General features: G+C 37.5%; 1 protein-coding gene across 1 annotated transcript in view; it reads left to right on the forward strand.

The window, feature by feature from the left end:
* The window catches only part of TMEM87A (transmembrane protein 87A), a 54,610-nt gene that overhangs the window by 20,039 nt on the left and 11,316 nt on the right, over positions 1-23,255 (forward strand). Inside the window, exons 8-17 of the mRNA XM_063089078.1 lie at positions 385-446; positions 1,239-1,422; positions 2,442-2,541; positions 5,003-5,096; positions 6,553-6,621; positions 8,396-8,504; positions 9,474-9,532; positions 10,268-10,371; positions 18,710-18,783; positions 19,162-19,223. Of these exons, the coding sequence (XP_062945148.1) occupies positions 385-446; positions 1,239-1,422; positions 2,442-2,541; positions 5,003-5,096; positions 6,553-6,621; positions 8,396-8,504; positions 9,474-9,532; positions 10,268-10,371; positions 18,710-18,783; positions 19,162-19,223 (917 nt within the window). The remainder of the gene's footprint in view (positions 1-384; positions 447-1,238; positions 1,423-2,441; positions 2,542-5,002; positions 5,097-6,552; positions 6,622-8,395; positions 8,505-9,473; positions 9,533-10,267; positions 10,372-18,709; positions 18,784-19,161; positions 19,224-23,255) is intronic.

The following is a 23,255-nucleotide window of genomic DNA, read 5'->3' on the forward strand; positions in this document are numbered from 1 at the left end:
ATATTAATGATGTGTTATAAGAATAAGTATATGTTTAATGTGTTTGGAATTTAGAGGAGGTGGGAAATAGTTCTGGATGGGCAGCTCAGAGGAGGCTTTGTGGAGGAAATATCATTTGATGTAGTCTAAAGGATATGAGTATGGGAACAAAAAGGGCTTTCCCACTTCAGACTAGAGTGAAGGCATGAAAGCCTGTACAGGACATAGCATAAATTATGAGGACACTTAATGAATTTCAAAGTGTTGTACAAATGAAGTATAATATTCACCAGGATTGAAGTGGTTAAAAGTAAATAACCCAATGAAATTAATTTCATCAAATATTAGTGTTTTTGTTTAATTTCTGCATCCTTTAAATTAATTCTGAGGACTGTGTTTTGGCAGTGACTGTTGAAGTGAAGGGTCCCTATGAATACCTCACACTTGAGGACTATCCATTGATGATTGTAAGTGAACTTATATTCTTTAACCTCAACATTAAATGAGTTTAGCTTGAAAGACTTTCCATGTTTTGTGGCAATATTCTCTTAAAAAATTGTTTCTATACAATTCAGAAAATGTTGCTTATAGTTCTGGACTTACTTCTTATTAGATTGTGACCCCAGGAGGCTCAGTATACCCCTGTGTGCCTCATTTTCTTAACTATAAAATGAAGGGGTCAATAACTTCTGGATTTTAGACTTGGAAAATACCTCAAAGATCTTTCACATCTCACATTCTCTCTAGGATCCAAAGTAGGGCACTGCTTACTACAACCCTATAGTTTCTGATCCCACTTAAAGTAACTAAATAATGAAGCTTCCTCCTCTTCATTGTGCGTGTGCACACACATGTTTGTGTCTGACAATATCCATAATCTGTTTTCAGACTTCCTTTGTTCATGATTATTCTCTTCTTCCTTTCCCTTTAAGAGTTTACCTCTAGGTGTGTACTCATGCTGTCATGCCTTTTTTCCCATTGAGTGTTGTCTTCACTTATATAATTTTTAGATTGTGAGCTGAAAAAGCTTATTTAATATAGGAGAGCAGTCATTCTTGAGGACAAGTCCTTATATAGTCTCTCTGTGCTCAAGAGTAGGTAATTTTTTTATATTAGTATTAAACTCTAAAGAAATAATTATTTTTTAAATAGAAGATAGAATGTGTATTTTTTTAAAAGACTATATATTGATTCTAAATTTAGATACTTAGCTCTTGGCTCTAATTCTGCTTTTTATGTCTTACCCAACTGGATGACAGTTTTTCATGGTGATGTGTATTGTATATGTCCTGTTTGGTGTTCTTTGGCTGGCATGGTCTGCCTGCTATTGGAGAGATCTTCTGAGAATTCAGTTTTGGATTGGTGCTGTCATCTTCCTGGGAATGCTTGAGAAAGCTGTCTTCTATGCAGAATTTCAGAATATTCGATACAAAGGAGAATCTGGTATGTAACCAAAAAGTGTTTGCCAGTTTGTGTAATTGGCAGGTGAGTTGTGTGAAAATTTTCCTAAGGTCAGCAGTCATTAAGTAGGTCTAACTCTTCAATTATTTAATTATTAGAATTACTTAAGCAGAATTACTGTGATTGTGGCTTTTTTTAAATCTCATAACCTGTGGTTCAGTGATGTGAGAGTAATTTCACAGAAATATACTTGCAAAAGTTACAGCAGTAGTGGCTACTTTGGGAATTACTGTCATTGAATCTCATTTGCCATTGATTTCTAAGGCACCAATAGTGTATACATCTAAGAAAGAAAGTAAACAATGCCAATTTAATTGTAAGATGCCATTGATTGTAAGACACGCCTTTGATTTAAAAGATTTTAAAATGTGGGGTGTGGGGGAGTGCGTCCAAGAATTGATAAAATGCAGTAATACCAAGAAGATAGTGCTTATGGTTTGGTAAGGTGAACTGATAATGACAGAAATTTTGTACTAAAGCTTTTTGTGATAGCTTTGGTTCTGTCTCATAAGACCATTTGATTATTAATGGTTATTGTTGTAGGATACACTAATTAGGTCTTTTCCTGGTCTTTGAAAGGACTTGAAAATAGTAGATGAGAAAATGAGTTGAAAACTGTACGTGCATGTGTGCATTTTTGTGTTTTGTGCTTTTCTCTGTATATAGCTATATTTCAAAGTTATTTAAAATAGGGGGAAATTCCATTGTTGCTATAAACTGTCCTTATAGGATGAGGTAGTCTTTTATGGTTTTAGTGAAGTTGGGGGTGGGTTGGGAAGGGAGGTGAATTGAACACACTCAGATTGCTATACATATGCATAAGATTGTAAGTAATACCAGATTGTGTACTTGTAAAAATCACAGAGGTAGTATTCTTTTTTAGTAGGACTAATAGCAATGCTTATTCTGAAGAATGTTAGAGATCAACTTTCTGATATTGGAATTGTGCCTTTGCTGAACCTAAATTATAGTGCCATCTCTCCCTTTCTTCTTTTTCATAGTCCAAGGTGCCTTGATCCTTGCAGAGCTGCTTTCAGCAGTGAAACGTTCACTGGCTCGAACACTTGTTATTATAGTCAGTCTGGGATATGGCATAGTTAAGTAAGTATTAACTTCCTGTATGGAAGAGCAAATTAAAATGCTGATTAAATTAAAATAGTAGATTTCCAATGTAGTAGTTCTCAGAGAGATGATAAAAGAAATAATTCTGGAATAAAAGGTATCTGAAATTTTGTAGCATTGTAAATGCTGGAAAAATGTTAATGTTTTATTTCATTTAGAACTCAGAGATCACGTGTAGGAAAACCTGCAACGTAACAAATGATATTGAAACATCAAACTTTTAGAGTAAACTTATAGTGACTTTATTCTTCCAAAATATTTTTGCAAATGAGGTTTTTTATGGAAAGAACATTCTTGCTGTAACCATCTGAAAATAATTTATTTTATATTCAAAAAAATTTTATCGAGTGCCATTTATATACCACACATTTTTGTAGGCCCTGGGGATACAGCAAATAAAGAAAAGACATGGAGTTTACCTTTGCAGAGGGAGGGGGTACAGACAAAATTTAATTGAGTAAAATATCTAATATGAGGGTACTTCAAAAAGTTCATGGAAAAATAGAATTAACAGATGTTGTGAATCTTTTCATGAACTTTTTGAAGTACTCTCGTATGTCAGTGAAAAGTGCTATGGAGCAGATAACGCAGGGAAAGGGGACAGGGAGTGCCAGGCAGGAGTTGGAGCTTACAGCAGTTAATAGAGTAGTCGTGGAAGGCTTCACTTAGTTATATTTAAACAAAATCCTCACAAAGGTGAGGGAACTAGCTCTATATACACCGAGGGGAAGAGATATACACGTGCAGTCAGATTCAGTATATATTTTGAAGGTAGAACCAGTGGAATTTGCTAATGGGTCAGATGTGCGATGTAAAAGAGGAGGAATCAAACATGGTGCCAACTCAGAGTTTCGGTCTGATCAAGTGGCAGGATGGCATCGACATTTAGAGTTCAGGAAGACTTTAGGTGGAATAAGTAGATTGGGGGTAAGATTAGGAGTTCAGTTAAATATCCAAATGGGGGAAACAAGTGGGAGGTTGGGGCAGAGATACAAGTTTGGGAGACATCAACGTGTAGATTTTAAAAAGTTATGAGACTGGATGTGATCAACAAGGACGTGAATGTACATGCAGAAGACGTCCAAGGACTAGGCCCTTGAACATTTTCTATTATTTAGAAGTTAGTGAGATGAAGTATAGTTAGTTAGCAGAGGAAATTGAGGAATGACCAGTGAGTGAGATGGGAGGCAAACTGAAGACTGTGTTTCAAGGAGGGAGTGATTAATTGTGGTGAAATGTTCCTGATAGGTCAAACAAAAAAATTGAAAATTGACCACTGGATTTAACTACATGGAGGGTATTAGTGACAAGAACAGTTTTGGAGAAGCGTGAGGGACAAAAGTCCTACTGGAGGGAGTTCAAGAGAGAACAAGAGGAGGGCAATTGGACTTAGCCAGGTATAGACAATTATTATCATTATTTTTGGCAGCTGGCCAGTAAGGGGATCCAAACCCAAGACCAGATAGTTATTTTAAGGAGTTTTGCTTTAAGTGGGATTAAATGGTGGTGGTAGGTTAATTTTTAAAATTTATTTATTCAATGAAAGGAGTTTTGCTTGAAATGGGATTAGAGGAATGGGGGGGTTTAATTCTTAGAATTTACTTATACATGGAACAAATATTTAAGTGCCTGCTGTATGCCAGGAAGTATTCTAGGTTTCTATGATATACCACAGGGGGGAAAATTCCCTACTCATGTGGGAGCTTTTCCTAGTGTATAACAAAAAAATATGAGAACACATATTGCCAAGGCTTAGGAACACATGATTTAAGACAGTGCATCTCAAACTATAGTATACTGAATGAATCTCCTGGGGATCTTATTAAAATGTAGATTCTGATTCAGGAGGTTTTTGAATACCAAGGTTTTTTCTCCTTCAAACAGAAATTGCTCAAAAGACTTCATATTTTGTTTGGTTTTCATCTTTCAAATGTACTATTTATTTAATAAACTATAATAGGATATTTGATTATATTAAGGAATTATTAAAATTTTTAGTGGTATTATGGTTATGTTTTTTGAAAAGTCCTTATCTATTAAAAACATACTGAAATATATACAAATAAAAACATACACAGTCTAGGATCTGCTTAAAGATAGTATGAAAGCATGAGAAGTGGATGGGGTATGCATGGGGCAGAATTGACCGTAGGTTGATGGTTGTTGGGACTCATTATACTACCTTTGAATATTCAAAATTCTCTGTAATAAAAATCTCTTTAAAATGTAGTAACCGGAGACCACATCTTAAGTTCTTGTATTCTCTATCTTGTTTTAAGACCATATGTTCTTATGAGTTTTCTTCTCTCAGGTGAATTAAGTATGTGTTGTTTATCTCTTTAAATTGTTTGCCTCTGTTAATCAACATGAGTTCCTGTTACTTTGCTTGTCTTGGGGTTTGTCACATTTATACTCAACTATCTCTTTGCTTCCTCTTTAGGCCTCGTCTTGGAGTTACTCTTCACAAAGTTGTGGTAGCAGGAGCCCTCTATCTTTTGTTCTCTGGCATGGAAGGGGTCCTCAGAGTTACTGGGGTCAGTACTGCTTAATCTGAATTTTTGTGGTCAGTTCAGTTATATTGTTTCTGTCTTGAGAGAAGCGGAAATGTCTGTGGGCTTCTTTACTGTTTCCTCTAAGTCACCTTTGGGCTATGATTTACAAAATGTCTGTGCAGTTCTTTTTTTCTTTTTAATCTATCTTTTAGAGCTTTGTAAATTTAATGTGTGAACTAGAATGAATGCTTTTCCACCTATCCCCAGATTGATAATTATTTAGTTCCTCCGTGCAGTGGACTCTCATCCTTGTATAAGTGGCAAACATTGGAATCATGTACTTACTGGTTAATCTAATCTAAAGTAACAGAACTCTTTCTTAACCAGTACTTGAATTTAAGAGGCTTTCTTAAAATGCAACTAATTAAGTTTCACACCATTTTTGAGAATTATGTAATTATTTCCTTTGACAGAGAAGGAAACCAAAGCACTGAGATCTAAGTGATAAGTTTATGTTATAGCTGTATTAATGTGAAGAAGAAATAGGCTTCCCTGGGCTATTCTGATTACTTTCTTATTTATTTAAAAATCAGACACTTTAATAACCTGTTAGATTCAAAGTGGTAAATGCCATAAACTTGGCTTTGCCATCAAGAAAACTGGGCTCAATAAGTTTTGCAGTAAATTACCCCTTAAATAAAACATTTTGTGGATACAAATTTGTTTTTCAGATCACGCTGCTCTGTGTGTAGTTTCCTTAGACTTAGCAACTTTAACTCTCTGTCAATTTTTTTTTTTTCTTTCTGCTGCTGTTGTAGTATTTTTCTCATCCCTTGGCTCTGATAGTATACCTGGCTCTATCAGCAATTGATGCCTGTATTATTTTATGGATATCCTTTCAGTAATGCCCTGGTGATTGGGTAATTAGAGTTACATAAAAAGCATCTTATGTATAAACTTGTGGAAACAAGCAGCATTTTTTTGAGGACAGATAAATGCCTTACATTTTATTTTGGGGTGAGCTCTTGTTTGTAAAATTCCATTATATTACGGTTCTGGAAATCAATTCTTAATATATTAATGGTACAGTAATTTTTTAAAAATATGCAAAGGGTCTTTTTAGACTTGTAACCTAAATCATGTTACTAGGAAATGATAGGATGAGAAGGAGGCTTATAAACACTAGAACTATTTGGTGTGGTCACTTCCTAACATGGATCTTAGTGTGATAGGAACTCTGTAGTAGTTAGAAGCATGTTTCATTGTATTGAGATTGTAATTGACAATTTGTGTGAAATGCTTGTAGCTATATATAATATGTGATGGTTTGTATGAAGAGAAGAATGATTAGGTGTCAAGTGTTAGTCCTTTTTATTTTCTTTCAGTTCAAATGCAAAACCATTTCAGATGATTATATAAATGCAGAATTGTGTGCAGGTTTCTTCTCTGTGCCTTTCTAGACATCTGTTTTTCACTGCCTCTTTTTCTTTGTCTGCAGGCCCAGACTGATCTTGCTTCCTTGGCCTTTATCCCCTTGGCTTTCCTAGACACTGCACTGTGCTGGTGGATATCCTTCTCATTGGCTTGTGTGATGGCAGTCCGTTTTCTCTCCTTGGAGATGGGTTTCCATTGATCTTTCTGCAAAGAGTTTTTACCAGTTTTGTTGATTACTCCTTAGTCTGGAGAATAGTGTATGTTAAGGCTTAATTACCTGAGGGTTCAGGTAAGCAGGTTTTTTTTTTTGTTTTTTTTTTAATTTTTAAAATCATATCAGAAATTGGTTACTATAGACTGAACACAGGAGAAAAGCTTCTGACTTTTCTCTTTGTTTTAAAGAGCATTTCACTTTGATTTTGGACTCATTTGTGCACCTCACTTAGTGTGAGAATCACAGGCTGCTCTGGTCCTGCTCTTTCTTTAGCCTTCAGCAGTTATTAAATGCTTTGAAACTTATGAAAATATTTTGGTCCTTAAAATGTGGTTTGACTCTTCTGAAACTCTGTAGGTTTAGCAGGTTTTAACCTTTACAGGATGAGTGTTTTGTTCCCTCACTCAAAAGCTGACTTGAGATTGTCTGAAGACTTTCACCGTTCAGAATAAATATTGATTCATTTACAGGCAAAGTCAACCAGCAGAACAAACAAGTTTCATCTGAGTAATCTTTTTTCTCGTACTCCTTAAAATTAAACATTTGTTTATTAGGGCCTTGGCCTATTGGATGAAAGATTCAATCAGGTTTTGTGACTTTATCTTTTTGGGGTTATTTTAAATTTATTTTGGTTTTTATATATTTGGTCCTATGGATAATTGAGCAATATTACTATTTTGATAGATAATGACTATTGCAAAAAGCTGAATGTGAACAAAATTGTAATTTTTTGAATTTGAGTGGATTGTCATATAGCTAAAATGTTTGAAATTGAAGTGTCTTAGGTCGACATGACCAAAAGTTCTCAAGATCGGTATCTTTCCAAGTGTTTTCTGAACCTCTGCGAGTATTGGGAAGAATTGAGAGGGCAGTGGGACTAAACCATAAAATAAGATGGCCAAATGACTAGGTAACAGCTAAGACTCTGTCAAAGGGCAGAGCAAACTCCAACTCCCTTATTTTTGTATCTGTTCTTCATTCTGAAAGTAGCACATGAGAGCAGATACTGTCTTTAGTAGCCAACAGTTCCCTCCTCCTTCTCTGGCAACTTCTACTTGGGAATAATGTTCTAGAAATGGAGAGTCGTTGCTTTTGAAATCTAACTGCCTGGGAGTCTCAGCCAATTGTAGAGTTCTCTTAATTCGGGGTGGGGCAGGCAGCTAATGGCAGGTTCCTTCAGATGGTAGGAGGGGACTGAGTGTAGAACTCTAGGAGGTTGTAGGTATGAGTGTAATTATGGCCCTAGACTGGATTAGCTGGGACAGATGAGAACAGAACTACATACCCTAAAGGAAAAGAGAAGATGTCCTTTGCCTGTTACTCATTTTCATTTCATCTTCTTTCATTTGTCTTCCTATTTCTTTTTCATCTTTTTTTTGTTTGTCTAGAAAGCCTCTTCCTGTCTTCATTTCTCCTTTTTATGTTTTTCCTCTTATTTTTGCATTCTTTTTTTATCTTGATTCTGCCTTCTCTTTAATGTCTCTTTGAAAACAATGGCTTTCTTGGATAAGAAAGAATTATCTTGGTGAGACCTGGGGTGTTTGTGAGATTAAGTGAGAATAAAAGAGTTATACAGCCTCTGAGATCAACAATTTTGTCAGTATAACCCCAGATCCTCAAATAAACCTGAGGATTAATTTACTGGCTTACTACTATTTTTTTCTGAAATTTGAATTCCTTGACCTGCAAACACATATTTATTAGCCTGACTCAAACAATGAAGCTATTAAAACTTCGGAGGAACATCGTAAAACTCTCTTTATACCGACATTTCACCAACACACTTATTTTGGCAGTGGCAGGTAAGTCTGGGACTTTCTTCCTGCTGTTTAAATGTGATCCTTTCAGAACAGAGATACTTAATCTAAGAGGCTGTGAGTGGGTGTAGAAAGTTTTCTATGTTTCACTTGAGGAAGGGATTCTTAGCTTTTGTCAAATTCTCAAAAGGACCTATGGTTTAAAAAAAGATTAAGAAAATAAATTAAAAAATAAGAAAGGTTAAGAACCACTTATTTTAAGTGTAATACCTGAAAATGAACCTCATATCATTTTAGCTTTTAGTATATCCCTCTTTTCTCTCTAGTCTCCTAAGGCATTCTTCTTCTTGAGGCAAGTTAACTTGAGTGCCAAATAGCATTTAGATTCCTTTTAGAAGACAGTACTACATGCTTATTTAGTTTTATTAAATAGCTGTTGAATTTTAGGTTTAGGGTACATTGCTATTATCGTGCTTTTACATATATATCTAAGCATCATAAAACGTAGACATTAGCTGTACCGTAGCCAGACTAGGCCAATTTGCCTACCTCTTGCCCCTTTTACCAGGAGTAATGAGGTCTAATCTGTGGATGTAGATCCACTCTTCTGTTTGTGTTGCAGTCATTTTATCAGGCATTTTTTTTTTTCCATTTGACCAGACAAAAATGAGCATTACTATACTAAGGGTAAAAGAAGGAAAATTATGTTGGTAATGCTTGAAAAAGCCACATTTTCAATACTGTCTATTCCAATTCTGAGGGTTAGTAAAGTAGCCAGATGATAAACAAAATTATTACAGAACTGTACTTGACAAGTGTATGTATCATGGGTCTTGCTTATCGTAGGTGTTTAGTAAAGTTTGTATTGTATTTGTTAAAATAACTAATAAAAAATAATTGTGATATATCAGGGATGAGAGGGGTGTGGAATTCCACATAATGAGAATTAGGGGAATGTTATTGGGCATGTAAACCAACATTCATACTCTGATCAGTGTTTTCATTTACTATTAGCTTCTATTGTATTTATCATCTGGACAACCATGAAATTCAGGATAGTGACTTGTCAGTCGGTGAGTTACAAGCACATACATTTATGAATAATGTATTGTCTTATACCCAGACGATGATGATGACAGTAGTAAGATTCTTATAAGGTATGCAGCTTAAAAGAACTTAGGGCTAGGTCCCCACTCTGAGGGTTGTAATACTTCCCTCCTCCTAAGTACTATCATAGTGCTTGGTGTGGTGGTTGGTTTTTTGTTTGTTTGTTTTGTCTGACTATATCCCAATAGTGGGAGAGAATTTTATAAGTGGTAACCATAGTCTATCATAATCCTGTCTTGCTTTAACTAAAAATCTTGAATAAGAATTCCAGAGTCCTAAACATTTAGTGGTGTTTGAGTAATATTAATCTGAGTAAAAGCCATATCGTTAAGACCATGTCGTTGAGCACAAAGACAGTGCTCAAAAGGATTTCTTTGGAGGTAGCTAAGGCTCTATTTTGGTGAAAATAGATAAATGAAAATTATAAAATATAACAGCCTAACGTTACTCTCTTGCCCTCTATGAACCCTTTCCTAAAGATTCTCAGAGCTATGAGGATGCTTTGACAAATGTTCTGTTCAGTTGGTACCTTTTCTTTAACAGTAAGCACTGCAAGGGAAGAAACTGTTCATTCCCTTTGTATCCCCAGCACTTAGCACAGTGCCTAGCACATAGCAGGCTTTTAGTAAATACAACTTGAATGAGTAAATAAATGAACAGAGTGTTAAGATAATGTGTATAAATGTACTTTTCCCCCTTAGGACTGGCGGGAGCTGTGGGTAGATGATGCCATCTGGCGGTTGCTGTTCTCCATGATCCTCTTTGTCATCATGATTCTCTGGCGACCGTCTGCAAACAACCAGAGGTTCTTAGACTCTTATTATTTGTTCTGCTAACCATTATAAGGCCATGTTATCAATTAGGGGTGGTGCATTGCAGGGGACAGTGTCAGGGCTGTGTTGTATGGTGGAAGAAACACTATGTCCAGGATCAGGAGAACTGGGTTCCTATCTGAGCTCTTTTCTTAACTTGCTTTGTAATTTTTGGCATGTTGCCTCTTTGGGCCTTAGTTTCCTTTCAAATAATGAGGGGGAGTTAAACTAAGTGATGTGAGGTCCATTTCAACTCTGACATCTTCTGATAATATAAATATTTAGATTGGTAAGGGAGGTAGGTATATCGTATTACTTACAGTAAGAGTCTCTCCTGTCTAATGTCCAAAAGGAAAGAAACATTTCTGAAGTCAGCAGCCCAGCTCACTTCGTAATGACACAGAGGGTAAACTGAAAACTTATGTGACTAATTTTTGAATTAAAAATCCACATGTGAATATTTTTTGTCCAACTAAAGGCAAATCTCATTTAGGAACTGCCTATCTTTATTTTGTGAATATCTATGAATATCTATCTTTTGTTTCTCTTTTTCCTCCCTTCTTTTGCATTTAGACAGTTAAGAGTTTATATTAAATAACCACAACACCAAGAAGGAAAATGGTAAGATGATATAACTAAACAGCTAATTTTATAATCAGACATACCAATTTAGGGAAAGAAAATAAGTGACATTCTTTTACCCCATGAAAATAGCCTTGTCTTTTCTTTTCTTTTCTCTTCTTTTTAAAAAAAAGATGACCGGTAAGGGGATCTTAACCCTTGACTTGGTGTTGTCAGCACCACGCTCTCCCAAGTGAGCCAACTGGCCGTCCCTATATAGGGATCCGAACCAATGGCCTTGGTGTTATCAGCACTGCACTCTCCCAAGTGAGCCACGGGCTGGCCCCAAGCCTTGTCTTCTCAAATTATGCAGTTAATATGTGTTCATTGAAAAAAAAAAAAAAAAAGAAAAGGCAAATAATAGAGAAAACCCGTGGTAGAAAATAAAGATCTGAAATCACACTGTTCAGAAAGAACCTAGACATTCTGGGGACTTTTCTTTTACACTGGTCTGCTGATCTACTGGTTACTTGCTAGCTATATTTAAATTTAAAAATTTTTTGCATTGCCTTCCCTCTTCCTTGTTACACCTCTCACTGTGTAACAGAGATGCAAAAAGATTACTCAAAGCAACATGAATACTTTGAGAAGCCCAAAGGGACTGCACCTCAGCAAGTCCTCTGTTAGAAGGAGAAACTGGGTACAGCCCCAAGTCGGTTTTTGCTTCAGTTTTTATTGAAAAAATAAGGAAATTACAGGAAAAGAACAGTGGTTAATCAGTCTTAATAAGAACATACAGAAATTGGCTGTGTAACAATCTTCATCCAAGCATGCATTGTTCACAATAGTTTAAACACTATACTATCAAAAAAGTCATAAAACAATCATGAAAGTGCCTGACTTCTTGAGAAACTCAAAGAAACAGCTTAAAGCAAAATGTGGAATAACCCCCATGTACTAACTAATCTAGTAGAACGTCCTTGGAAATCTTAATTCACATATTTTCCCATCATTTAAGCTTTGTTTTATTAAAGGTTATTGCCCTCAGAACAATCCCTGTTTTGTTTCAGTTCTTTTGCTCACAATAAAGGCTTTAAACCTGTGTGTGTTTCCTTTTCACAAAATCTTCGAATGAACCCATTATATTAACAGTCAGTGTATATAATCCCTTACCTAAACAGTGATTAGAATTGATTTGGTGGGTTCTTGCCCTCTAGCTGTAAGTTCTTGCTTCCTGTCTGAGGACTTTTGTCCCATACGTGTATTACATAAAAACCCTATACTAAAAATCAACTGAGAATAAACATACTGGACTAGAATTGATTTGGGCCAACCCCATGGCTCACTTGGGAGAGTGTGGTGCTGGTAGCACCAAGGCCACGGGTTCGGATCCTATATAGGGATGGCCGGTGCGCTCACTGGCTGAGCATGGTGCGGACCACACCATGCTGAGGGTTGCGATCCCCTTACCAGTCCAAAAAAAAAAAAAAAAAAAAAATTGATTTGGTGGCCTCTTGCCTCCTATCCAAGGACTTTTGTCCCATGCATGCATTACCTAAAAACGCTATCTAATAATCAAATAGGAATCAAAATTTCTAACCCTCTACACTTCCTTTTTCTCTCTTTTATTTTAAAACATTGCCTTTAAGGGCTCTCACTCAGAGAGTGGTGCTGATAACACCACGGTCAAGAATTTAGATCCCCATACCTGCCAGCCACCAAGAAAACCCCCAAAAACAAACAAAAAAATGCCTTCAGTTCTGTGACATCAGTGTTAACAGTCTAATGTGGTGAATCATTCCACATTTTATTTCCTCTTCAAATACAGAATCTTCCTTTACTCACCAACAGTACATTGTGGAAATTCCTTCCAAGGTAACTGGTTTAAATTGAACACATTCATTTTCATGGGTGCCATAATATTACGTGGTACAGATACAGTACAGTTAAACTAATGTATTCCCTTCTTAATGAGTATTTGGGCTATTTTTAATTTGAGGTGTTTCGGGGTTCTTAAGACCACCCTTATGTTCAGTGGTTTACTATAAGGACTCATGGGACTCAGCTTAGGTGTACTTACAGCTAAAGTTTTTTTACAACAAGATGCTGATATCAGCAAAGGGAAAAGACACAGGCAGACTCTATAGAAATTCATTTTCTTTCCCTGTGTTCTTTCCCTCCTGAGGAGGTACATCAAATGTGTTCCTTTCCCCAGCAACAAAAATACAGTAACACATGTGCATTGTTCCTGCCCAGGGAGGCCCATTAGACACTCAGCACTCAAGGTTTTATTGGAGACTGGTCATGTAAGCACCTTCTGCCTAGTACATAGTAAAATTCCGTGTTTCCAGGAGGAAAACAAATGTTTATCATAAATCACATTGAACCAACAGTCTAGGCACAGTGATGATTCACCCTTACCAGCTAGGTTACAGGTCATGTGCCAAGTTCCCAGAGCCAACCATGGGCCAATCTTGTAAGCAGGCCTTTCTGAAGGCCTGTTATGTTAACTCTTTTATTTATAGGGGGAATTAAAAATAGGAATAAGGTACAATAATATAAATACCTGTGTATGTTTATTCTTATGCAGTCCAGTGACACCTTGTTCCATTCTTTTTTTTTTTCCTATCACACTTACTATCTTCTAAATCCTATATATTTTATGTATTTATTGTTTAGTGTCTGCCTTCCCCCTCCACTCCCTGCCTTCACCCACTCCCAAAATTGTAAATTCCACAAGGACAAAGAGCTGCTCCTGGCTACCCAGAGTTAGCCAAAGTTTAGAATTTGAAAGAAGAGTCCCAACAAGACTGCCTGCATAAGACTTTATTATATAGAGAATTTGTCTTTACCAGCACTCCACCTTCTGTTCTATATTGTTAGAAATTAATGACCTCTGAGGGCTCGGGCAGTCTTACTGGTTCCCATTTAGTATGTCCAATCAATGAGGGCAGAAGGACAGATATATATGCCTTCTGCTTTATGCTACTAGGTAAGGGAAGTATTCCCCATTCAGTCACAGTCTTCATCCTTGTGGTAATGGAGATACAGCTACTTCACATAGAGTCTTTAAACCTTCCAGTGTTCATCCAAACTTTTACCTTAATCCCATCAACTGTTGCATTTATATAGCCTTCCAATTATAGTTCCATTAGGACTTTATTAACAGGTTTTGGTTTTACAGTACTAGGTAGGCGAAGTGTTCCCTGTCTGACGTAGCCATTTCCATAATACATTCAGGTAAAGAAGACACAACCACTTTACATAAAACCTTTTCAAACATACTTTTCATCAAACTTTTACTTTAACACTGTCAACCTATATCCTCCTAATCTAACTGTAGCCCCATTTGGACTTACCAACAGGTTTTGGAGCCACAGTGCCTGGGGCTCCCATGACAAGGAGTCCCAGAAATGCCTCTTCTCTACCCCTTGACCATTTTATCCACTCATGTGCATATAGCTGTGAGTCCCCAGCCAGGGATTGGGTCACGGGACCCAGGCTTTCTCATCAGTCTTTACCTTGATTAAATTGTGGGACAAACACCCCAGGTGATTGGAGGTCAGACTTTGAATTCCTCCAGACTAGGGTAAATGAAACATTTGTTTAGGGCCTTTCAATGTTGGGGGACCAGCAGGTGTTCCCATTAGTCTACCCAACTTCCAAGAGTGCTGTATTAAATCTTGTTTTGACCCCATCAATTTCTGCTTTATTCATACCATTCCTTAATAACTGTTTAAAGACTTCAACCCTGCTGGGACAATTCTCTTGACTCTCCCCTTTCTCCTTTCCCTTTCTTTGTCCATTCTGCGAATCATTCTAACCTTTGCTGTCTGTTTATTCCAGCATAATTTTTCCCTTTTGAAGTGACTCTTAGGCTAGTGGCTATAGCTTAGCTGGCTAGAATCCAAGCTTGGCCCAGTATCAGGATCTCTCTACCTGTTTCTTTGGTAGGGGCTCTGAGACTAGAGGCTCTAGCTTGGACTGGCTAGAATCCATGCTTGGCCCATCATCAGCATCCTACTTCCTTACTTTCATTTTAGCTGTCACAGATAATGATAACCAAAGGGCTATATGTTTTACTTATTTCTTGTTATTTGTATTTCCTTGTACATCCAGTGAGCTAACTTGTTACCAAGAGTTGGACCATTTCTAAATTTCATTGGTAACTTTTACCTCTGGTAATGATGGCAGCACAGCTGCAGTTTTAAACCATGGGGGACCTTGTGTCTGTCTGGGATTCAAAGGTTTGTTAATTCTATCCTCTTATCCTTTCTGTTACCAAACCACATGTTTCAGTGAGTCAGCGTCGTTCTAGGGAATCTCACTTCTCCTGGCCCCAACTACCCAGAGTTAGCCAAACTGCACAAAGTCTGTGGGAACAGTCCCCACAAGACTGCCCTCATTTATGACACCAGTTGCAAGTTCGGGGGTTCCTAAAACCATCCTTAGTTTTGATCATTCACTAAAACTCACAGAACTAACTGAAAGCTGTTAGGCTCATGGCTACCTACAGAGGAAGGGTATAAATTAAAAATTAAAATCAGCCAAGGGAAGAGACACATAGGGCAGAGTCTAGGTGGGGTCTAAACATAGAGCTTCCAGTAATTCTCTCCCCATAGAGTCATGGATGGCATTACCTCCTCCAGGCTACAGCATGTAACAGTACACAGAGTTTTGCCACCCTGGGAACTTACTTGAGCCTTTGGTTTCCAGAGTTTCCATTCCATCTGATTGGCAGCTCAATCATATACCACCTTCCTGCAAGTTTAGCTAATACCTTTAGTTTCCAGTTCTCCAGAGATTAGAACTGATATGATGTACCCAAAGCACACTGTTAGACTGTCTGGTGGCCCAAGTTCTCAGGCAAACAAAAACACTCCTATCAGGCAGGATTTTTCAGCAGCAGAGAGATCACTTCCCACTAGTCAAAGGAAAGGCCAGACTTCTTTTTAGGTAAGGTTAATTTTTCATTACACTCTGGTACATAGCAGATGCTTAAGAAATATTTAATGAGTGGTTTTGGAATTGCTGGGTTAAGGGTATGTGTATTTGTAATTTTTAAAGTATTTCTAGATTGCATTCCCAAAAGAAACCTGAAACAAATTATTCATCTAACAACAATGGTATGAGAGGAGCTTTTTCTTTCCTTCCTTCCACATCTCCCATCATTTTATTTAAGCTTTGTAGACCTGATGGATGAGAATTAATATTTGGTGTTGCTTTTATTTGCATTTGAGGAAGGTTGGGTTACTTTTCGTATCTTTTTTCTGTTTACTGGTAATATAATTTTGTGAATTAGCTTGTTATATCTTTTGCTTACTTTTTATTGGCTTATTAGTAATTGTCTTAGTTCATTTTGTGCTGCTGTAACAAAATACCACAGACTGGATAATTTATAATGAACAGAAATTTATTGGCTCACAGTTCTGGAGGCTGGGAAGGCAAGATCAAGGTGCCATCATCTGGCGGGGGCCTTCTTGCTGCATCATCATGTGGTAGATCGTGGAAGGGCAAGAGGGAGAGCCCACTGCCATAAAGACTTTTTATAATGGCATTAATCCATTCATGAGTATAGAGCCCTCATGACCTCAGCAGCTCCCATTAAGTCCACCTCCCAATACTGTTGCACTATAGATTGTTTCAACATGAGTTTTGGAGGGGACACACGTTCAAACCGTAATAATCATTTGTGTATTGACTCGTAGGAATATGTAATATATTTTGGATGCAAATATTTTGTTCGTTATAAGTATTGCACATATTGCAGAAGAACCTAGTTGATTATCTTTTAAATTTTATGCTGTTTTTGTTCATAGAAAAACCTGGAAATATGGAGTCAAATTTGTCATTTTTTTTTTCCTTCTTGGATTGTACATTTTGTGTCTTAAGAAATCCTTTCCCAGCCTGATGTGAAGTCATAAAGTTACTCTGCTATAATTTTTTAAGAATTTCACAGTCAAGACTTTTCATCCACCAAGAATTGATTCTGGGCTCTCCATTCTTTCTTGTTATACTAATCCTGCATCAGTAGTACACTGTCGTAATTACCTTAGCTTCCTGATTAGTCTTAGTATCTGGAGGGCCTAAGCCTGTACTCTTAATCTTTTTTTAAAAAAATAGCCTTTGCTATTGGATCTTGGCTTTTTTTTTTTTTTTTTTTTTGGCAGCTGGCAGTACAGGGATCCGAACCATTGGCCTTGGTATTGTCAGCACCGTGCTCTCCCAACTGAGCTAAGCAGCCAGCCCTTGGATCTTTGCTTTTAGTAAAAAAGTTAGCTTGTTTTTTTAATTCTAGGAAAATCTTATTAAGGTTTTGATTGTAATTTAACTTAATTAATGGATTAATTTGGGAAATTATTGTGTATCTTGATAACTTCATTTTTGAATATGGTATTTCTCCCTATTTTTTAGTCCTTTCAGTGCTTCAGTTGTGTTTTTTAACTTTTTATTTACCTTTTTTTGTGGCTCTTGTGAATACAGCTTTTAAAAATATATATATATATAGCTTTTCCAAACATGTAGGAATGCTATTGATTTTTGTATATTTATCATAATCATCAATCCTCCTATATTATCTTCTGATAATTTCTAGATTTTCTCATCAGATAGGTTTTTGTCTAAAGTCATTATAATGCAGTTCCTTCCTTGCCAAATAATCTCCCTATCTCATACCTGATTGTTGTATTATTATGTTGGCTAGGCCTTCCTGTATAATATTGACTAGAGGCAGAGTGGGCCTTCTCATCTTATGCTGACTTTCAGTGCTTCTTGTGTGCCTTCCTGTATAATATTGACTAGAGGCAGAGTGGGCCTTCTCATCTTATGCTGACTTTCAGTGCTTCTTGTGTATCATCAACCAAGATATGTAACACAAAATTTTGTTACTTACCCTTTAATAAGTTACAGATGTTTCCTACTATTCCTAGCTTATTGAGAGATTTTATCATGAAAGGGAGATTTAAAAACAAGGTAGAAAGAAAATAGTATGCAGCAATAAAATAGGAAGTACTCGGTAAGGTCAAAGCTAAAGCATTCTAGAAATTACCTGCCTGGCAGCTGCTTTGCTAAGTCTCTTAGAAGTTGTGAAGGAAAGTCATCTGTGATGTATCAGATCAGGCCTTTATATTCTGAGTGCCCCACTTGGAAACTGAGATTTTAAATAAGCTGGAACACACGAGATTAGACCATCCTTATCTTAACTCCAAATTTGAAGGCTGGGATTTTAAGTTAGATGAGAATTTACTTACCTCTGTGTGATATATGAGGGTTCTTCAAAAAGTTTGTGGAAAAATGGAATGAAAAGATAATACAAATCTTTCCATGAATTTTTGAAAACCCTTTGGGTATCTTTATAAATGAACATTGATTGACTGGTTACTGAATGTGTTGGGTATTGTTCTAAGCACTTTATTTGTAATGACTTATTTACGTTTCGCAAAACACCCCTGTGAGATTAATATTCTATTATCCCCGTTTACAGATGAGGAAACTGGTTTTACAGAGAGATTAAGTAACTTGTCTAAGATTTTAGGTAGTCCTCATGCGGCTGAGCCTACACTCATAAATATCATATTGTCCTGCTTTTCCCTTGCTAATGTAGGCAATTAAGAGCTTTCCGAAGGGGAAGAATTATTTTTTTTATTCACTAACTGATTTTATGAATTATTATGATCGCAGTGTCAGTAACTAGTCCTATAAAATCCAGATGGTAAAGCAGTTTTTGTAGTTTTCTAATTTTTTTCTTCTGTTCTACCTTTGTTCTGTCAGGTTTGCCTTTTCACCATTGTCTGAGGAAGAAGAGGAAGATGAACAAAAGGAACCTATGCTGAAAGAAAGCTTTGGTAGTGATAAAATTCCCCTTTTATCTGTGCTTTAAATATTCTTTTTATGTAAGTTCACTGTTTATTATTTTACAACTGTATTGTTTCTCAGTTTGGTAGGTGGTAAAGTTAGGGTGAAGAGAAAATAAGGGTGTGAATCTTAAGATGAAGCCATGGTAAATTCAGTAAATGACTGCACGTTAAATGTCCAGTTTACTCGCTACAAATGAGCTGACAATTTAGCTTTGAACTTCCTAGCATGGATATGAAGGTGGAGTAACATCTGTTGCATAATTCACAAGTTTCAGTAAGCTTAAAATAAAGCTCTGAATCCATTTTTGCAGTAATTGCTGGTCTGTTGACAGAGTTAACCAATCTACTTTTTTTTTTCTTTTACAGAAGGAATGAAAATGAGAAGCACTAAACAAGAACCAAATGGAAATACTAAAGTAAACAAAGCAGTAAGTATGACTTCTTATCCTTTCCTCTGTGGGCTTTGTTCTGTCCTCCAGCTCTTGGTGGAACTCAAGGCTTTAATGGTGGACCTGAGGCTTTAATGATTTTTGTACATCTGCTATTATTAGGCCTGTTTTATAAATCTTTTAATGTATATTACATTTACATTTTCAAAAACAGACAGCAAGTGAGGCTAAGATCGAATAATTAACTAAGTGGTTTGCTACTAAATTTTGAAAAAGTACAGACCAGTCTGGTTGTTCTGTTTAATGGTTTCGTCAATGAAGTCACAGCCCCATTAAAAACCTAAGGTCTTTTTTGTAGTAAAGACCAAGATTTTCTCAGGAAGGATATTTTTTTATTAGAACTGAGCATTCTTCTGCATTAAGGGACTTTAGTATTGATCTCAGCTTTAAAGAGCAAAGCCTGCATGAAGCAAACTATAGATATTAGATCACTGAGAAGAGATTTAAGGATATAGGACATTGTTTTATATTTCTGATACCTAGTTTTAAAAATTAAATTATTTGGTTCTAGCCAGAACAGTTAGGCAAGAGAAAGAAATAAAACATACCCAAATTGGAAAGGAAGAAGTTAAATTGTCCCTGTTTGCAGATGAGATGATTTTATGTACCTGAAACCCTAAAGATTCCACCAAAAATTTGTTAGAACTAATAAACAAATTTAATAAAGAATACAAAATCAACTACAAAAATCAGAAGTGTTTTTATGCACTAACAATGAACCATCTGGAAGAGAAATCAAGAAAACAATCCCATTTGCAATAGCTACAAAAAATTAAAGTACTTAGAAATAAACTTAACCAAAGATGTGAAAAAGCTATTCACTAAAAACTATAAAGCACTGATGAAAGAAATTGAAGAAGACACAAATAAATGGAATGATAGTCCATGTTCATGAACTGGAAGAATTAATATTGAATTGTCCATACTACCCTAAGCGATCTACAGATTTGTTGTAATCCCTATCAAAATTCCAATGACATTTTTTATGGAAGTAGAAAAAAATAATCCTAAGATTTATATGGAACCACAAAGAACTCAAATAGCCAAAGAACTCTTGAGCAGAAAGAACATAGCTGGAGACATCACACTGCCTGATATCAGAATATACTACAAAGCTATAGTAATTAAGACAACATGGTACTGGCCTAAAAACAGATACATAGACCTGTGAAACAGAATAGACAGCCCAGACATGAATCCACACACTTACAGTGAACTGATTTTCAACAAAGGTGCCAAGAACACAATGGAGAAAGGGCAGTTTCTTTAATAAATGGTATTGGGTATACACATGCAAAAGAATGAAATCAGACCCTTATCTCACACTATGTACAAAAATGAACTCAAAATGGATTAAGAATTTAATGCAAGCCCTAAAACTGTAAAACTACTACAGATTATCCCTAATCTGACAATTTGATACCCAAAATGCTCCAAAATCCAAAACTTTTTTAGAGCTGATGTATCCTCAAAGGAAATGCTCATTGGAGGATTTTGGATTTTCAGATTAGGGATACTCAGCTGGTTAAGTATCTGCATATATTCCAAAATCTGAAAAAAATCCATAATCTGAAACACTTACGGTCCCAAGCATTTTGGATAAGGGATACTCAGCCTGTAGAAAAAAACATTACTCCATGACATTGGTCTGAGCAATGACTTTTTGGATATGACTCCAAATGCATAGGTAATAAGAGCAAAAACAGTCCAGTGGGACCACATCAAACTAAAAAGCTTCTGTACAGCAAAGGAAGCACAGAGTAAAAACACAACCTACAGAATGAGCAAAAATATTTGCAAACCAGGGGACTGCTAGACAGAACTCCCTCTGCATCTGAGTGTCCTTTAAACTGGGCTGGTTGGGACCGGTGGCTGTGTTCACCTCTCTTCATGGCTCTCTCCCCCTGTCTCCTTCCAAAGGGGACCGGAGGGAAAGAATAATCCAGGCCATTTGCTTGCCCACCAAAAGAACGAGGCTAGGGCTGTTCGGGTCGGCCGGCAGGCAGTGGAACCGACAGAGTGGTGCCCCATGTAAGGCATTTTTTAAAACTCATGGGTGAAAGGCGAGCGAGTGAGGCCCCCAGCTGCTCAGTCCTGAAAGAAGGTCGATGAAGGGTGATCAACCAGCGGAGTGGCCCCTGCAACCGCGGTAGTCACTGTGAAGTAATCTGCCTGCATGTCAGGTTTATCAACTCTTCAGTGTTGTGAAGAGCAACCAGCCAACATCATTATAGTCCTCAGATTTCCACAAATACTCAAAAGTATTATGTGTAGAGTCACTGAATCCCTTGCCTTTTACAAGCGGTGAATCAGGACCATCAAACGGATTTATCTCGCATGTCTCTCTAAACAGTTCACACCAAGGACTATATCAGTGCTCTTCTTATTATTAGAAGTCAAGGTGTTAGCATTTTTAGGTCTAACGCCCTGAAACCAAATGAAGAAATTCATCTTTAAGATTCTGTTTCTCTAGAACCACTCCTGATACCAAAATCTGTCCCATCTACCAAGTGACATGAAAGGCTGCTAGTTTTGATTGGGGCCAGAGCAGGAGAAGGCTCTGCAACAGGTCCAGGCTGCTGTGCAAGCTGCTCTGCCCCTTGGATCATATGATCCAGCAGACCCCCTGAAGTATCAGTGGCAGATAGGGATGCAGTATGGAGCCTTTGGCAGGCCCCTATAGTTGAATCACAGTGGAGACCCTTAGAATTTTGGAGTAAGGCTCTGCCATTATCCACAGATAACTACTCTCCTTTTGAGAAACAGGTCTTGGCCTGCTATTGGGCCTCAGTAGAAACTGAACACTTGATTATGGGCCACAAAGTTACCATGCGACTGGAGCTGCCCATCATGAATTGGGTGTTATCTGACCCAGCAAGTCATAAGGTTGGGTGTGCACAGCAGCACTTGATCATCAAATGGAGTTAGTATATACGTGATTGGGCCCAAGCAGGTCCTGAAGGCACAAGTAAGTTACATGAAGAAGTGGCCCAAATGCCCATGGTTCCTACTCCTGCTACACTGCCTTCTCTTCCCCAGCCTGCACCTATGGCCTCATTGGGAGTTCCCTATGATCAGTTGACAGAGGAAGACAAGGCTAGAGCCTGGTTTACAGATGGTTCTGCACAATATGCAGGCACCACCCGAAAGTGGACAGCTGTGGCACTGCATCCCTTTTCTTGGACATCCCTGAAGAAGAGTTGTGAGGGCAAATCTTCTCAATGGGCAGAACTTTGGGCAGTACACTTGGTTGTGCACTTTGCCTGGATGGAGAAATGGCCAGATGTGCGATTATATACTGATTCATGGGCCGTAGCCAATGGTTTGGCCGATGGTCAGGGACATGGAAGGAACATGATTGGAAAATTGGTGAGAAAGAAATTTGGGGAAGAGGTATGTGGATGGACCACTCAGAGTGGGCAAAGGATGTGAAGATATTTGTTTCCCATGTGAATGCCCATCAAAAGGTGACCTCAGCAGAGGAGGACTTTAATAATCAGGCAGACAGTATGACCCATTATATGGATACTAGTCAGCCTCTTTCTCCAGCCACCCCTGTCATCGCCCAGTGGGCTCATGAGCAAAGTGGCCATGGTGGCAAGGATGAAGGTTATGCATGGGCTCAGCAACATGGACTTCCACTCATCAAGGCTGATCTGACTACAGTGACCACTGAGTGCCCAATCTGCCAGCATCAGAGACCAACACTGAGCCCCCAATATGGCACCATTCCCCGGGGTGATCAGCCAGCCACCTGGTGGCAGGTTGATTACATTGGGAAATTTCCATCATGGAAGGGGCAGAGTTTTGTCCTTACTGGAATAGATACTTACTCTGGATATGGATTTACCTTCCCAGCATGAAATGCTTCTGCTAAAACTGCCATCCATGGACTCACAGAATGCCTTATTCACCATCATGACATTCCACACAGCATTGCTTCTGACCAAGAAACTCACTTCACAGCTAAAGAAGCGTGGCAATGGGCTCATGCTCATGGAATTCACTGGT

The sequence above is a fragment of the Cynocephalus volans genome, chromosome 3 (genome assembly GCF_027409185.1).
Source record: "Cynocephalus volans isolate mCynVol1 chromosome 3, mCynVol1.pri, whole genome shotgun sequence".
Lineage (NCBI taxonomy): Eukaryota > Metazoa > Chordata > Mammalia > Dermoptera > Cynocephalidae > Cynocephalus > Cynocephalus volans.